General features: G+C 44.8%; 1 protein-coding gene across 1 annotated transcript; it reads right to left on the reverse strand.

The window, feature by feature from the left end:
- Positions 1–999: 999 nt before the first annotated feature.
- Positions 1,000–1,410, reverse strand: LOC308430958 (replication protein A 14 kDa subunit-like). The gene has a single exon (XM_080930241.1). The coding sequence runs from the start codon at positions 1,399–1,401 to the stop codon at positions 1,036–1,038; it is 366 nt and encodes a 121-aa protein (XP_080786367.1). The 5' UTR covers positions 1,402–1,410; the 3' UTR covers positions 1,000–1,035.
- Positions 1,411–18,746: the final 17,336 nt, after the last annotated feature.

Genomic DNA, 18,746 nt, shown 5'->3' on the forward strand with positions numbered 1-18,746 from the left:
CCCTTATAAATAAAGACACAATGATCAAATCCATAAATAATAGCCATAATTTGTCTGGGGTATAGATACACATTTATAAGAATATTGACAGCCAACCAATATTTAGATGATGCTTCACACAAAGTTTGGGCATGAGCTAAAATTATAAAGAGTTTTATAGTGGCCACTTGAATCAAAACATCAGAATTCCTGAACTCATCTGGTTATAGAGACACATGCCTTTAATCTTAGCACTCAGGAGGAAGACACATCTCTGTGAGCTCAAGACCAGTCTGGTCTACATAGCAAGATCCAGCTACACAATAAACCTTTTCTCAAAACAATTAATTTAATTTAATTTTTAAAAAGGATTCTTAAACTCAAAGGATCTAATTGTACGCTATTTCTTTTTCTTCTTTCAAACCAAAACTTTGTAAAAAAAAAAAAAACCATAAATCATGTCAGAGGCACTACCAGAAGTTTGGAAGATTATGTTTTTTTAAAAATCTAGATGAACTGTGTAAGTTTGATCTAGTTTCAATGGGGCTTATATGGAATAAATCTTATGATAAATGATTATAAGCAATTAGGTTGGCTACAGCCAAAACGTTATCTATAAGGCTTTTCTAATTATATTTAACAAAGATGAAGTTTTTTTAAAAAAAATCCTTTAAAGTTTATGAAAGATAAGAATTTAAGTTCTGTGTGTCCAGGTAATTCTGCTGAGGCTTCTTTGGTAGACGGGATGTAGATAACAAGATGGAGACCACATGTCTGTTCTTAACGTGGAAAATACCCATAACTTTAAAGGCATTTGACTCTTTTTTTTCATGTTTTTATTTTTATTATTCAGACCATATATTGAAGTATCAATTTTAAAAAATTTATAAAAAAGATTTGGTTGTAAACTGTCATATTAGCTTTACAAAGAAATATACATATATAAAAGAGAAAATTAAATAACAGAAATTATAGGAGTCTCTCCCTTAAACTGGAGGACTCCTCTTTAATAGCCTTCAATGTGGCTCACTGGTAATCTTAAGAAATTCAAGAAACTCATTCATGTTGTGTAAGCCCTAAAGGAAAAAACTGAGGAAACTCATTGATAATTTTCACAGCTTCATTGTAAAGTTCAAGATCAAAGCGATTACAATCTTCCTTAAACAGGACATAAGATGCACACAGTATGGTCCCCTTGGCTGTGACTTTTCCAACTACTTCTATGATTCCAGAGATTTCTTCGTCAAGTGGCTCCATCAATTCAACGGTTCCACTCTTTCCTTCTCCATCTGAAAGAATAAACATTTTCCCAGTGGGATGAATCTTTTCCAGCTTTCCCACGAAGCACACGGGTCGGTCAATATACTGTGTTAACATGCTGGCGTTGACCCGCGCTTTGGGGAGTTTCATTATGTCCACCATGATTCTGCCGCCAACACTCACAACCCGCAGGAAAGCCGAAAATGATTGACACCCGGCAGGCGGCCGCGCCAACCCCGGCATTTGACTCTTAAGCCCAGTTTTCTTACCTGTGAACCAAGGGTTAAGCCTGAGATTGAAATGCTTCTAATTCCCCATCACGTTTAGATTTCTGGCTATCCAAGCTGGGAGGCCCTGAGCTAGGACAGTGTATGCCATCCTTGGCTTTATGTTATTCAGGGACGTGGCGATGTGCAGCAATTAAATTTTTTGCTTCAGGCTGGCCTGTCAAAATATGCCCACTGGTGGGCATGAATATCACAGGAGAAACTCACAACTTTCTTGCTAGAGATTTCTGTTTTAGAGAAGAGGGGCATAAGGCAGTATTTCTTTGTGTATGTAGCCTTGGCTGTCCCAGAATCCTCTCTGTAGATCAGGATGGCCACTAACTCAGAGATCTGCCTGCCTCAGCTTACCAAGTACTGGGATTAGAGTGTACCACCACAGTTGAACCTCCTATTTGATATGAGCACACCATTAAACCGATTCCTAAGTACTCATGATTCCTAAGTAATGCATCTCTCAACCCTCATCAAGGAAGCCTCTTTTTGAGCAGATGGAGCTTGATGCAGAGTCCCACAACTGGTCAAGATGCAGAGAAAATGGCTGAAGAATGCTCGTCCCTAAAAGTGACAACTATGTCCCACTGATTCCTCCTGAGCTCCGGGATCACTGATGAAGAAGGGAGGGAAGATTTTGAGCATCAAAGGTAGTGGTAGCTTTAAGGAAATAATGTTTTCTGGACACAGCGAGGTGTTTGCACATATGAACATACATGACAGGACAGCAAGAACAGCCCTAAGCAAGCTCAAGTCAGACCAAATCCCAACAGGGAAAGTGAAGGGGACATAAAAGCCAACCCTTAGCTGAAGAGCTGTTGGCAATTAACTGCTGGGAGAAGGGAGAGTGGGTTTTCTTTAACGGTGTGGCTCCGGCTAGGTCAAGGGCATGCCAGTGGAGTGTATATCTAAAAGTACACACACAAGACCAACTGCACTTGGTGGGTTTAAAACAACAGAGTTTTGTGCAGGGTGGTAAATGTGGCTGTACTTTTATTCTTCTACATGCAGCTGACCAGACTGACCAGAAAAAAGGATGCCATTTTTTCTGCAGTGTGTATTTTTCATGTTTTTTTTTTTCAAAAATCAAGTGTCCATAGGTGTGTGAAATCCTGTCTAGGTCTTCAGTTTGGTTTTATGGATCCTCATGTCTGGCTGACAACCAATGTCATTCACGCTGTAGTGTGACTGGCCCTGGGGATGGTGGCACCTTGGGCAATTCTCATTATTCCAAATTAGTTTAGATATCCTGAGCTTTCTGTGTTTTCATATAAAGTTGAAGACTGTGTTTTCAATTTCTGTGAAGAAGTGTGTTGGGATCTTAATGAGGACAGAAATTTGGATGGGTAGGGTTTGGATTTGGTAGAAGTTGGAGAAGTGGGGTAAATAGTATCAAAATCCACTGTAAGAAGTTCTCAAAGAATGATGGTCCACAGTCAGCCCAGTTCAGGCCAACCTCTCTGGTCCCTGGTTTCCTTATATGTCAAATAAAGGTAATCCCAATGAGCATCGCTGTAGTGTTAAAGTGATCCCTTAGAGGAGTTCTGGATGAGCAGGAAGCACACAAGGGCATAAGCCACAGTCACTGTTCTTAGACTCCATTACCTATTGTTACCACATTCAGGAAAGGAGAAAAGGTAAACTTTAATTATAGACCACAATCAGCAAGACATAAAGCAGGTATGTCCAAATGGGGAAACTGAGGAAGACATAAAGCAGGCTTGTTTCCAAATGGGGAAACTGAGGCAATGAGCTGTGGAATTGCCAACCAAATGCAATCAGTAAAAGCACCTGGGAGCAGAGGTGGAACTCCTCGGGAGAGTCACTGAGGCTCTTCAAATCTCATCATGCCTCAGAGTTTCCTCATGGAGTTTCCTCACGAGAGAACATCCTGCTTTTGGCACCCCAGCCTTAGCTTGAAGGCTCATGGGTGAGTTCACAGATCATGCTAGAAAGAAGCAGGGTCATGAGGATGGTGTAGTTCATAATGGTTGATTCCATGTGTTATGCGTCCCTTCCTAATCCTTTCATGGAGCTGTAGAATGTTGAGCTGAGCCTTCAGTGGTACAGGCCACACTAGCATTCCAAGGACCCTGGGTCCAACATCCAGCACCAAGAACAGGCAATAAATAATAACAACAGCAGTACAAAGTTACACCTGGCCCCCATCACGCTCAAAGGCAGAGATCACAGGTATGAGTTGATCATCCAGGGAAAGCCTGCAATGTCACTGACCGAACTTTCACCAAAAATACAAAACGCATGCGCGTTCCTCATCCTAACCGACCTGTAGGATAGATAGTTCACACCCACTGGGTGCTAATTTGATTAAATCTTTCTCCCTGGATTTATGCTAATCAAATGCCTCCATGCTCCTGTTACCCCATAGTTTAAAAATAAAAAGTATAATTTCAACCTTTGCTGCTACTCCCTTAGGTGACACTCATCCTTCTCCCACCCATTCTCCATTCGGGATGCTGTTGACCCCCTACACCCGGCTGGAGACAGGGGAACACACATGACTAACCAACCAAGTACGCATTCTCGTCTCGGTCACTAGGTCTAACCCTGACTGAAATGGAGTACCCCATCTCCCAACCCAACCCTCAAAAAAACCAACCAAACAAAAGAGGCTTTTGTTTTATTCTTCCTAAATTTGAAGGAAAATTAGAGGCTCTTTTCCACTCAGCCTAGACTTTGGAGCACATGGCCAGCCTGTTGTAATTTGAATGTGAAACCTCTTCCATAGTGCAATGACTTCTTGGTTCGAGCTGGTGTGGCTATGCCAGAAGCTTGTGGAATTGTTAAGGGATGGAGTCCTGCTGGAGGTGGGACTTCAGTGTTATGGCCCTGCCCCACTTCCGATCTGCTTCCTCCTCCAGGCGGCAGATATCAGCCCATACGTCTCTATGCTTTCCCAGCCCGATGGGCTGTGCCCTTTTCCACGGTGAGCTACAAGAAGTCCTTTCATCCTGAGCAGTTTTTTTGTCAGGCACTTTGTCACAGCAATGAGAAACGTTACTAACCTGGATCCTGGGAGTGTGGATGGAAAGTGGGCCGCAGAGCAGAGAGCTTTAAGGAAACCATGACCCGTTGACACTGCTTAGCACTAAGGTTAGCAGTGGGGACACTCAGCTCTTCCCACCCTTATCTCTCAGTTATAGGGTGTCCTAGTCAGGGTTTCTTTTGCTGTGTTGAAACACCATGAACAAAAACAGGGTTTTTTTAGGGGGGGGGGATGTTATTTGGCTTATACTTCCACATTGCTGTTCATCACTGAAGGAAGCCAGGACAGGAACCCAAGCAGGTCAGGAGCCTGAAGGCAGGAGCTGATGCGAGGCCATGAGGAGTGCGGTTTACTGACTGGCTTCCCGTGGAGTGCAAGGCCTGCCTTCTAATAGAGAAAGGACACCAGCCCAGGGACGGAACCACCCATAATGGACTGGGCCCTCCTCCATCAATCACTAAGAAATGTCTTACAGCTGGATCTTATGGAGGCATTTTCTCAGTTGAAGTTCCCTTCTTTCAAATAACTCTAGCTTGCATCACGTTGACATAAAACTCAGCCCAGCGGCTCAGCAATTTCTCCACGGAAGAGGAGCTGACTTGAGTTCGTTTGTGTCACCTGATTGACCGGCATACTGTTTTCTGGGATCTCCGTAATAAAATAATACAGTGGGGGTTAGGTAAAAGAGACATGCTTTCTCACTACAGTAGAATTCTAAAATCAGGATTTCTCAGCCTTTGCTCCTGTCAGGAGCTCTGAGCTTGATTAGCAGATAGTCACCTGCTGGATATATTCTCATTCATGGTGTGTGTGTGTGTGTGTGTGTGTGTGTGTGTGTGTGTGTGTGTATGTGTGTGTGCCCTCTTATGTGTAAGCATTTCCTTTAAAGATTTATTTATTTATTTTATGTATGTGAGTACACTGTCACTGTCTTCAGACACACCAGGAAAGGGCATCAGATCCCATTACAGATGGTTGTGAGCCACCGTGTGGTTGCTGGGAATTGAACTCAGGACCTCTGGAAGAGCAGTCAGTGCTCTTAACTGCTGAGCCATCTCTCCAGCCCACATTTCCACTTCTTACTGGACAGAAATCAAGTTGAATTTTCCCAACCCCAATAGGAATTTTAACTTAGTCCCCTCTCCAAAGGCCTTGCCCCCTAGTATCCTCATAGGCTAAGACTGAAATTTTCATCAGCGGGGTTTGGTGAGACATAATTCTGTTCACCTATTACTGATGAAAAAAGAGCTCAAAAACATAAAAAGAGAAATTATCAACAAAAGTACTGAGAGAAGTTAGCAGTAAAAACCACGCTATCTAAACTGAGAGTCTCATCCAGGGGCTGAGGACGTAGGTAGCTCAGTGGCAGAGTACTTGCCTAGCCTTCAAGCTAGAGGGAAAAGGGAGGGGGAGGGGGTGAGAAAAAAGGGTGCAAGTTTGTACAGCTCTGCACTAACACACACACACACACACACACACACACACACACACACACACGCACGTTTAAAGTTTCAAAAGAGAAAGGACTTAGCCAGGCACTAGCGACCAGAAAATACAAAAGCAGGTAACTGCCCACTAACAAAGCCAGATGCTAAATGACAGTGTAATAAAGTGGGGGGTACCCACTCACAGGAGAAGATAAGAGGGGATGGGGAAGGATTGTGGGAGGGGTGACTGGGAAGGGGCAATGAGTGGGATATAAAGTGAATAAGTAAAATAATAAAATATGTTGTACAAAAAAAAATACAAATTAAAAAATTCACACAGAAAAAGAGCCTCAACAACTGGAGGGGGTTCTACAAAGCTTTCTGCATCTGGAGGGGGGGCTCTACAAATATACATTCATCCTGACAAATTATCACAAAAGTTGAACATAAAATTTAAAGATTCCAAACTCAGAATTCATCTTTAATATAAACCCTGCAAGCCACAGAAGAGGAAACAAACCAGGAGTGAGAAAAGTATGGATTCTAAACTACTGAAGTGGTGAGAAAATTCTGGATAACTGCAGCTTCTGGCACATCATCAGAGAAAATGAAGACCATTTAGAGAAAGCCTGTCTATCCCTAGCCTTCAAAATACCTAAGGTTATAATAAACACAACCAACGCCGGGCCCTAACACAATGCCTAGAGAAGGCACTTGCTGAGCCAGCCCTGCTAAGAAGAAGCTGGGTACAATTCCTGGAACCCATGTGAGAGGTAAGGAGAGGATCGACTCCATAAATTATCCTCTGATGTCCACACAAACGTTATTGTGTAGGGGCATGCATGCCCCACTCAACCATTACCACCATCATCATCATTTGAGACTGGGAAAACTGCAAAAATGAAACATGATTATGGAATAAAGCCAGACCTTGTTGAATTCTTTAAAATGCCCTTCAGTAGCCTGCTTTTTGAAGAAGGGAAAAGGAGAAGCAGTGAATCTAGGGGAGAGGGGAGTTTGAGGAAAGGAACTGGGAGGAGTGGGTATGGTCGGGATGTATTGTATGAGAGAAGAATAAATAAAAAGAAAAAACATCCAAGATGGAAAGCAAATGCTCAATCCCCTGGTCAAAGCACTGAAAAGCAGACTATGGATGTTACCACCCTTGACAATATGGCAGTCCAGGGGGAGGATGACGAAGCTGAAAGCTAGGAGTGCTGCTGAGATCAAGTCGGGATCAAGAAGCTCTCCTCCCACAGTCAAAACGACTCCTCCCACAGTCAGACCGACTCCTCCCACAGTCGAAACGACTCCTCCCACAAGGTCAAAATAACTGCCGATAGTCTCACAAGAAACCACTTAAAATTTCAAAGAAGTCGATAAAGAAGTAAAAGATATCCAATCAAAGTAAACAGTGAGAGAACAGGACAAAACAGGGTTAAAATGCTTACTAAACAAGGGCGGAGATTCAGCTATTATCGGAAAGTAATCTTTCAAAAGAGTACCCACGTACTCTGTTGAGACACTGCAGTTAGCATCAAAGGACACAAGTTTGAAAGTGCCTGCCTCGAGGGAAGGGACAGGAATTAGGCCGGGCTGAGGTAAGAAACCTGGCATTTGATCGTGAGAGTTCTGTACTATTCTAACTGAAAAAACAAAACATACAAAAAAAAACAAAAAACAAAATCAAGGAAAGTTACTATACATTTATATGTAATTTTTCAGAGGATTCTAAAGTTTTCTCTGGGTCCACTACCAGTTTGTTTGGTTGGTTTTTTTAAGTCCTTTGTTCTACGTACAGCTCTTAATTCCCATGGATTGTTTTCAGGTCCTGGTGCCAAGAAGTCCTTAGGATACCCTTGCATGTTTCAACACCATGGTTTACAGGGCCCCCACAGGTCACAGCCCACAATGACAACTAATGTTTATATGGTGGCTTTCATCTGAAGACCTGGTACATGTCCCAACATCACTCCACCTTATTCCCGTGGGAGGTGGGAGGCAGCTGCTATTAACCCCATTGTACACATGGAAAACCTGAGGCCAGGAGCTCTTACAACCAACCTAAGCTGGCTGTCACTCAGAATGAAGGAGCAACTGCTAAACCCTCATGACCCTTCTGAGGAGTCCTGGGAGAGTTAACCTTGCTTAAGTCCTGAAAAGGACCTCTTTCTGGAGACATGGGATAAACATCATTCTTCTCCCTCTTCTACTGGCTCAGAAGGGGGTGGCCACAGAGGGGGAGGGAAAGAATGTTACAACAGTGTAGGTGGTGGTTGGCCCATTCAGTAAGGTCCCTTCACTAATTAGATCAGAAAGTGGGGGCTGAGGAACAGCTCAGTGGGTAAAGGTGCTTGTCACCCAAGCCTAAAGACTGGGTTGGTGAGCCAAGTATCATCCCAAGACTCACATAGTATAGAGCTGACTCCTGCAAATTGTCTTCTAACCTCCACACAGTATGGGCGTGTATGTACACACATGGTAAATAAATAAATAAAAATATAATTATTTTTAAGTGTAAGTGCTTAGAAAGCCTTTGTCTAGTTAGAGTTTCATGGCTGTGAACAGACACCATGACCAAGGCAACTCTTATAAAGGACAACATTTAATTGTAGCTGGCTTACAGTTCAGAGGTGCATGCAGTCCATTATGATTATGGAGGGAAGCACGGCAGAGTCCAGGCAAGCATGATGCAGGAGGAGCTGAGAGTTCAACGTCCTGTTCCAAAGGCAGCTAAGACTGGCTCCCACGTGTTAGGAGGATCTCACTGCCCACCTCACAGTGACACACTTCCTTCAACAAGGCCACACCCACTCCAACAAGGCCACACCTCCCAACAGTGCTACGCTCTGGGCCAAGCGTATTCCAACCACCACAGCCTCCCGTGGATTTTGCAGGCCTGTGCTCCCTGCCCAGGAGAATTAATGAAGCATGCAATTAATGCTTATCTTTCACTTATAAATTATTTGAATGCAAATGAGGCATGCAGCACTGAACAATAAGGAAAAGATAGAAACTTAATAGTAAATGAAATAGAAAATACTAAATTTTGATTAAAAACTATAAAACCACAATATGCTCAAAAGAAGTGCCTCAACTCTTTGCTGAAAGGCTCCTGGAGTCTTAAAATCCAACTTAAAAAATAAATCTGAGTTGAGCCAGGCACCGTGCCTAACACCAGCCTTTGGGACACGGTGGCAGAAGAGTCGGGAGTTTGTGGTTCTCACCGGCTACATAGCAAATCTTGAGGCCGGCCAAAAAGCAAACAATAAATATATCATAGTGATAAAATACGCAAGCCATGTTATTGTAAGGAGAGCAAATAATCTTCCTTCATGAGAATGCTAAAAACTGCTATTTATTTTTCTGGACTTTAACAAAACAAAAATGACAGTGAGGGTTCTGTGGTCCTGTGGGAGGCGCTGAGCAGGGCAGTGACCCAGGAAGACTAACTGAATATGGGCGGGATGAGGGGAGGTGGGCGGGGCGGGCTTGGGGGCAGGGTAGGGGCGAAGGAGGGGCACGCCAAGGGGCAGGGGGCGGAGGGGCAGAGGGGGGCGTGGTGGGCAGGCCTGCTCAGTTCTCAGCAACTGCAGTTAGGGAGTTCTCTTCCAGTTTGTATGACCTAAACAAGAAAAGCATCTTTACGCTACCCCCTGCCATGCATCGACCATCATTCCAGGGGTGGTGGATTTGTTTGCTGTTGTTTTGGCTTGCTCTTTGGTTTGGGGCTTCTTATAGTTTCTTTCATCTTTGCTCAAGCAGGGTAAGAGCATGCCAGATGTCTCCTGACCAAGCCCATGCCACCACAAACAGAGCTGGAAACCCTGTCTATGAATGGGTACCAGAGAGCCAGTGCTGAACACACATCTCTGCACCTTGGTGTATGTCGGGCTTGTGAACACCAAGCACCTTTTTCTGTGAGCAGAAGGATGTCTGGGATAAGGACCTTCTTTTCTTTTTCCTCCCCATGTATATTTCCTCCTCCAAGTACAACACCCAGTGCTCTCTCTATTCCTGATTTAGCTCAAAACACCGATGCTCTAAGGAGCATGCAGGGACCAGAGATCACTCCGAGGCTGGGGGAATCTCTGGAGTACAGTGCTCACCTAACCTGTGCGGGGCTGGTGTGAAAGCTGGCAAACCCACCATCAGTACAGCAGCCCGGGCCCTACTCTGGCTTGCAGACTCCATGCTGGGATGCTTCTTCCAGAGCCTTGCCACCACTGTTCCTGTCTTGTAGACACGGCCACTCATCCCAGAATTGGCTTCTGCTATGCATACACCAACACTGCAAGGCATATCCAAAATCTCTGCGTGTCCCCTGACTGCTATAATTCCTCTATACACTCCTATACGTGTTTGATTGGTATTATTATTAATGATAAGCATAATTCCTACACCCAAACTTGAGTCTAAACTTCAGTAACAGTTTTTTAAGAAACCCCACCTGCAAGGTTGTGAGCTCTCTGGAAATAAAAATGTAGTTTCCTGATTATGACTATAATTTGTAAAATGTAAAATTAAATAAGAACCTGTGCTCTGTTGCTCTGCTACACACACACACAAACACACACACACACACACACACACACACACACACACCTGACCCTGTCTTTCTATGGTTTGCACAAGACCTGAGCTCCCTCTAATGGTCGTATTTGGTTGTGAATGCATTCCTCAGACTACCCAGAAGTCTGGTGGGATCCACCTAACAGGACAGAGCCTCTCAGACCATAGCTCCTTTTACTTCGTGGAAACTAGAGCTTAAAAAGGCAACAGGCATTCCAAATTCCTCTCGATTTATCTTTGGAAAAGAAGGCAAATTAAAGTGTGTGTGTGTGTGTGTGTGTGTGTGTGTGTGTGTGTGTGTGTTTGTACATTCATGTGTGCGTGTGTGTATACATGCACATGTGTATGTATTTGGCAGACAGGCACGTGAGGATCAGAAGACAACCTCTGGTGTCTCTTTAGGAAGCAGCCACCTTTCTAGAAGCAGGAGCTCTCAGTGGCCTGGACTCACCAGTTAGACCAGGCCCTTGAGCACCAGGTGTTCTCTTGGCTTCTCCTCCCCAGTCCTGGGATTATTTGTATACACTACCAGACCCAGCTTTTAAAACAGAAACAAAACAAAAAATATTCGACAAGAAATTGAACTCAGCTCCCCATTATCAACTGAGTCATTTCCCGGCCTCAAAGTTAAATTTACATCAAAGGGACATTCGATGTTAGAGCCCTCCTTAGAAAAGCTGAGGTGATGAAATCTTCACACTCATCCAGAAGAACAGCCAAGTTACAAATAAGCATTAAGGCCCTGGACACTGGTGCACTTAACCCTCAGGTTCCTCTACACAGTCTACCCAGCTTAGTCCCAGCCAGGAAGAAAGAGGACGTGTGGCTCGTGGGGAGCTGGAGAGAACTGTCCCTCTGTCCGTATTATGTTAAAGTCTTCACTTCCTACTTGAGTGCACAGCTCTGAAAAGCAGATGGAACACATGTATGACCTGAAGTCTAGCTTCTCCGGCGTTGATTCTGAAGACCATCCAGCAGGTTCATTTGTTTTTTTAGTCAGTTTCAGAGGCAGAGAGGGCTGATAGAATGCAGGTATTGTAAGGGAGGCTTTACTACAGTGGCTTACAGGCCTCGGCACTCCAACAGTGACTGTCCACAAAGCTGGAGGCCTCGCAGCGCTAATTTGGTGATGAAAGCTTCCGAGATTCCTGACGAGTCTCTGCTCTTCCTCCCCAGTTCTGCTTATGGAAGCACCACCCACCTTGTCAGCTCTCAGCAGACGCACCCAGACACAGCCTAGCATGATAAGGTTGATTTGATTTTTTTTTTTTTTTTTTTTTTGAGGTAAGATTTCTTTATAGCTCTGCCTGGTTCAGAACTCATAACCCTCCTGTCTCAGCCTCCTATGTGCTAAGATGACAGGCACATGTACCACAGCCAAAAGTACTACTGTGTAAACAGCAACTACACACATGCTCATCTCTGCTTCTTCCTGAAGACTCCCTCCATCCAAAAGCACAAAGCAAAGCTGGGCATGGTGGCCAAATCTAATAGCCTGAGTTTGATCCTATTCGCCCACACGGTAGGAGAGAGTTAACTTCCACAAATGATCCTCTGACCATCACATGAATGCCAAAACATGCATATATAGATATGTGTGTATGTGTGTGTATATACACACACATAGATACATTCACATGTGTATACACAATGCACACTGATTCGTGCACACACATGCACACATGTATACAGGTACAATACATAATTGTAATTTTAAAAATTGGTCATGGGGGTTGAACCCTTGTATTCTCAGAACTCAAAAGGCTGGGGCAGGAGAATCGGGAGCTTGAAGGAGAAACTGAGCTTCACGGCAAGACCCTTTCTCAGAAAGCAAACAACAAGACACCAACAATTTGAAGGAGACAGATGCTCTGGAGACAGCTCAGGACCTGAGAGTTGGATTCCCAGAACTCATATTAAAAAAAAAAAAAAAAAAAAAAAAAAAAAACCTAGGTGCTATGGCTTACGCTTATAACCCCAGTGCTGGGGAGTAAGAGACTCGCACATCACTGGGGTTAACAGCCGGCTAACTTGGGCTACTTGGTGAACTCCAGGTTAGTGTAGCCATGATAAGAAAGGAAGGAAAGAAGAAAAAGGAGAGGGAAGGAAGAAAGGAGAAGGCTCCTGAAGAATCAGCACCATGGGTTTTTCTCTGACCTGCACACACATGAGCATACATGTGCCTGCTCATACAAGATGTGCCAGGAAGATAATATGATGGGATAGGATGATGTCACAGTGTGCAGGAAGGCCACAGAAGAACAGGAGTCACCAGGGAGAGAACTGAGCTGTAAACACTACAGAACCTACCTGTGTGTATTTCACAGAGTCTAACCTTGGCAAGGCTCGGGACCTAGTTATCTGGTTTGAAAGATAAGTCTGAAAGCACATGTTAGGTCCAGTTCGTCCTAGACGTCAACATTTAGAAAATAGACAGGAGAGGAAGAGAGACTCACGTGTGAGCAATGTGAGGACCTGACTTAGAGAGAGCACGTATTGCCTCAGCCTGAGCCCCAACAGCCAGGATTTAATGCAAAGGCTATGCCATCTAGAAACAGGGGCCGAGAAAGGTGGTCTGACTCTGTGCAAAAGGAAAGAACACTTTCAGTGCTAAAAGTTGTAGAATTCAGTTTTCACTACCCTACTCACATTAGTGCTCTAGTGTGTGTGTGTGTGTGTGTGTGTGTGTGTGTGTGTGTGTGTGTGTGTATCCACACCCCTGAGGAACACAGAAACCACCTATGCTATTAAGGTCCCTCTGTCCTATTCAGACTCCTGGGGGCTTCCTGCATGTCACAATCTAGTGTTAAGCTGCCTTGTTATGGTCCCACTGAGTCTGGCCATACCATCGATGGAACATAAACCATTAAATACATGTAAAAGAGACAGGTCCTCATTCTGCAGCCCAGGATGGCCTCACACTTGTGATCTTCCTGTCCCAGGACTCCTTTTACAAGATGCCAGGTAACTACAAGCCAGAACACATCAAGAGCCACCTGAATTGCTTGTTATAATGTCTGCTGTTTTATATTCTAGCAAACTGGATGCCTTTAACAGTGATACACACCACCTGCCTCCCGCCATCCTCCTCACTCCCAGGATGCAGAGTCATCTTAAATCTAGCTTCTAAAAACATCTGTGTTCAACCAGGCATGGTGGTTCGTGTCTGTGATCCCAGCACCCTAGATGGGGAGAAAGATCAAGAGTTTGAAGCCATCCTGGGGTTATATAGCAATGTCCTGAAAGGCTGAGTGTATGACTCACTCCATACTACTACAGGTATCTGAGTAGAACATCTGAGTAGCCAGCAGTCACCTTTGTCACTGGTCACACACCAGCACCCATTCCCCAGGACAAACCTTGTGTTTGTCATTACATATCCTAAATCTCCATTGTCCTTTGCCTTGACTCCTTCGGCAAGAACCCCAGTCCTGATTTGTCCTTCAATCTTTCCCTGTTGATCAGCTAGTGGGTTTCTATAAAACGGTGCTGCTGAAAACCAGAAAGCTTAGATTTATGGATGGTACGGCCTCACTGGAGATGTGAGGTGCAGATGTGGGTAGAGAAAAAGCCAGAGATAGCAAGGGTAAATGAGGGGTGCAATAAGGCCAAAAGTCCAAGCAGTGTCCTGTGAGCTCTACCTATTCCTTTCTGTGTCTCCACTGCCCAGCAAGCACCCCCAGAGGAAACCTGTGCCTGAAATGCAAATCTGCATTGCTTCCTGCAGCTCCACCCACTCCAGATGACAAAGCTGGCTAAGAGCAGCCAAGCTAAACCAGCCAAAGGCTGGTGGACAGTAAAATAAGTTCCCCAGGTACAGAAGGACTCAGTTTGGAGGACGTTTTTTCCCAGAATTCTGGAGTAGTGAGAAAATCACAACTCTCTTACTCTAGGGTAGATTTTCATAGAGGTTGGTGGCTTTGCAAACTCCGTTTCTCTGTTACAATCATGATCCCAGAGAATAATTCACAGGACGCTGCGGAACTGTGAGGTGATTGGAATGATGGTGAAGGAGACAGGCCCTTGTGTTGCTTTGTTATTTTATCTCCAGCCCTGTGCTTAATGCTTTATCCTATTGTTTCAGGCATCGCCTCTAAAGCCAGTAGCCATCTTACAAAAGTCAACAAGTCCAACTTGAGCCTGGCGCCAACCGCAGTTCTCTTGACCACTCCCCGTGGCTTGTGTGTGCCTCCTCCAGCAGGGGCATGCATGTTGGGGCCAGCTGTGGTTCTGTGTTCTATGTTTCAGGATCCGTGCACATAGGAACAGGTGGGCTCTGCAGAATCCCCATCCAGTGGAAAGGGGGACGTCTCCAAGGATTTTAATGAAACAGCTTCCTTAGATGATCTTAACTTGTGTGCATACCTTTACTTGGAGTGGGTTTATACATACACACTTTATTCTGGGTGAGTCAGGGCTGTATGAACTTTGGAGAATGGGAAGGAGTTTTCAGGGTGAATGTAAAATTACTGGCTGGAGTTTAAAGTACTAGGAAATGCCTCATTTGCATGAAGAAGCATTGCAAGAATCCTAGGTACTTGCTGGGCAGGCTCTTACCTCAAGAAAGAGGAAGTTGTAGGTCTGCTGGGGACTAATCAGCCTTCCCCAGAGGGTGTGAGTGTTTAGGCTTCCCAGACAAGGCTAGAGGAGGGGAAGCCCTGCTGGGATAGGGCGTCCTCCATTTCACCATGGTCTCAGAGGACCTATCCAGACATGGTAGACTGTGACCTCAAATAGGAGGGATTCCTCACAGCTCCCCAACAGCCATCAAAGTTTATTGTAAGACAACAGTTCCATGAAGTACAGATATTCTTCATTTACCAAAAATAAATAAATAAATAAATAAACAAACAAACAGGATTGAAATAAAGTTTCTCTTTTGCAAGATTTGTCAGAAGCTCCCCCCCCCGCATGTGTGTGTGTTTGTGTGTGTGTGTGTGTGTGTGTGTGTGTGTGTGTTTGTGTGTTTGTGTGCATATGACAACTCAAAAACTTATAGGACTCATTTCTCTCCTACTCCTTTGTGAAGTCTGGGGATCAAACTCAAGTCGTCAGACTTGGCAGAAAACCCCTTTACCAACTAGTCCTTGCCTGACCTTTATAAGTCAACTTGTACTGCTAATCTTCAAGAAAAGAGGAATAAATACATAATTCCCGGGCCTTATTTGACTATAAAACTGTGCTCTCCAAGGATAACTTTTATGGTAGCAATGGTTCATGGAGCATAAAATACTCCATGAGTCATAGTGGCAAGATGTACTTTCCCACAAGGGAAGGGGATGGTGGGTGAAGCAGACTGTGGAACACTCGGCCTATGCCAAAGTAAACACATTAAAGTTTTGCCTTGACAGAAGAACTCAGAATTATGTCCATGTCATAACTTTTATATCATAATTCTTTCTAGTCATTCCAGCAAACATGTCTGGAAAGCTGTGGACAGAGCTATAGCTGTTTCCAGAGAGGTGCCCATACGTTCCTTACTTTAGTATATAAACGAAGGGCTTTTGCACAGACAACAGCCACCATAGCAGCCAGATAGGTCCCTGTTGGTCCATTTGTTCAAGTTAGTAAAACAACAGAGGGCACAGTTTGGCAAGTAGATAGATTCATTGGCAAAGCTTTAAGAGGCACCTTCCACACAAGACAGCTACCACACATACTGAGGATGGTTCTCCTAGGGAAAGAACTCCTGTGAGCTGTCCTCTGACTTCCACAGTGGTGTGTACACAGTGGGGCCCAGGGGAGAGGCTGGGCAAAGAGCAGAGAGAATGACACTGGCTGCCACAACTCAATGCCAAAGGTTGCTGACAGCCAGCAGACACCAAGAACAGTTGATTCCCGGCTCTGGTCCCCCAGCGCCCTGCCGCCATCTCTACTCCAGCCTTCTATTCTCCAGAACCAAGGGTGAATGCACACCTGCTGCTTCCAGCGTCACACCTGACCATGGTCATCTGTTGCAGCGGCCACGGGACTCTCAGCAGTTCCTCTGTGCCCTGGATGGGCACTGCCTTGTACAGAAGTAGCTAACCCTTCTGAACCAGTGACTTTGCTCAACCCACCAATGCTGGCCAGCCCTGCCAGATGGCTGCTCCCTCCACTTTTTTCTCCCACCTTCAAGAACCAGACAGAAGAATCCAGTACCCAACCATGCACTCAGCACTGTGCTGGAACCTGATAGTTTCTTGTCCACCCTAACCCTCCACTTAAGGATGGGTAGCCCACCAAAGAAAATAGCATCCTCTGGACCAAATTCCTCTCCCAGGGTGGAAGGAAAAACCCAGTTAAACTTTAATGAGCTTTTCCTATACAAAAGCCCTCTTCATAAAGTACTGGATTTGGAAAGGGATAGGATGCTGCCTCTATATAAATTTTTTCTCTCTGATTTTCTTTTGGTGAGCAAAAGAAACACTCCTAAAGACACCAACGCGAAACCACTCTGTGACCAATAAAGAGTGTAGAAGAGAATGTTGGGTAGAGAAGACCTCGGGTGGGACCCAGCTCATAAACCCAGGCAGGGCTTAGTTATGATGCTCCACAAAGGCTTTGGAGGGTGGGAGACAGGCGGCAGCATTTTAAATTATGAGGTCAACCGTAAAAGAATCCACAGTTAAACCACTAACGTGCCTTATTGCCAAAGAGCCAAGATCACTGGAAACCAGTAGAGACAGCAGACTTTCTGAGGCTGAAGAATCTCCCTCACCATCAGACAATTATTTTCCTGAGTTCCCACACAGTGCAAAGCAACTGTGCTCACAAAAAGCAGGAGCGGAGGTGATCAGCTACGGAATGGAGGCTTTGAGGAGAGGAAACCCTCAGGGTTTGCCTACCCAGACCTGAGACGTCAAGAGCAAGGCTAACCCTGGGGCTCTGCGACTTCTAGGTTTCTTCTAAGGCTGACTCTCTCATGAGAAGCCACACACCAGAGATAACTGCTGATGTTTTCTCAACACATGCTCTAGATACATATGCTTATTTCCCTACCAAGAAAGGTTTGCACTGATCTAATAAGACACATTTCATTGGAAATAAAAAGAAAATCTACCATGAGCTTAAGGGTTCTTTCCTTTCTCTTTACTCTGTGCTATAGTGTATATGACTTTATTTTTAAATGATCTTACCAAAACTGTCTAAGGATCACCTGAGCGCCAGGCATTGGAAATGCTCTTGCATGACTTGAGAGATACTTAGTGGTTCAAAGGCTCATTGAGGAACTGTCACCCATAACTAAGTGGGCAAGAAACACACTTTATGAGAAGTACCATCATTAATGGGGAAACTCAAAGACAACTTTAGTAGAAAATTTGGGAGATTATGTTCGACTTTGAATTTTTGGGAAGTAAGGCTTGATGAGTGACATTCTATGTGCTCAAGCATGAGAGCCCAGTTCAAATCCCCACAACCCATGTCAGAGCTGGGTATGGCAGCCCACATTTATGATCCTAACATGGGGCAGCAGAGACAGAGATCCTGCAGCCCCACTGTAGGGCATCTGTAATCCCAGCAGTAGGGAGGCAGAGGTGAGAGGGTCCCAGAGCTTGCGGTCCAGCCAGTCTAAGACCTTACTGAGCTCCAGATTTGGCAAAAAATTATATCTCAGCTGATAGCAGTGGCTCATGCATTTGATAAGGAGATCTCTGAGGCAGAAAATGTCCTGGTCTTCAGAGAAAGTTCCAGGATAACCAGGGCTAAACAGAGAAGCTCTGTCTCAAAAACAAATGAGAGAGAGAGAGAGAGAGAGAGAGAGAGAGAGAGAGAGAGAGAGAGAGAGGGAGGGAGGGAGGGAGGGAGGGAGGGAGGGAGAGAGGGAGAGAGGGAGAGAGAGAGAGAGAGAATCTCCAAAAGAAATTCCAGGTAATTCAATGCTTTCTTCTGACCCTTGTAGGTGCTAGGCATGCACATGATGTGTGTGTACACACACACACACACACACACACCACACACACACACACACACACACACACACACACACACACACAGAGAGAGAGAGAGAGAGAGAGAGAGAGAGAGAGAGCTTTCATCTTTGTCCCTCCCTCTCTTTGATCACCACAGCCCAAACATGGAAGTTTCCCAAAGGAAGCAAAGCCAATCTGAGCTGTACTTCCAATGCTAGGACAGCTGCCACCACCCAGCAGCTGAGATTTATAGGAGCTTTGAGCATGGGACACATAGAGATCCCATACTGACAAGTCTGAGATCATTGTGTCTTTGAGTAATTCATAGGAT

The sequence above is a fragment of the Micromys minutus genome (assembly GCF_963924665.1).
Source record: "Micromys minutus genome assembly, chromosome: 16".
NCBI lineage: Eukaryota > Metazoa > Chordata > Mammalia > Rodentia > Muridae > Micromys > Micromys minutus.

Bases quoted from the DNA above. Each gene is read 5' to 3' on its own strand.
- LOC308430958 (XM_080930241.1), bottom strand. From the start codon at position 1,401: ATGGTGGACATAATGAAACTCCCCAAAGCGCGGGTCAACGCCAGCATG.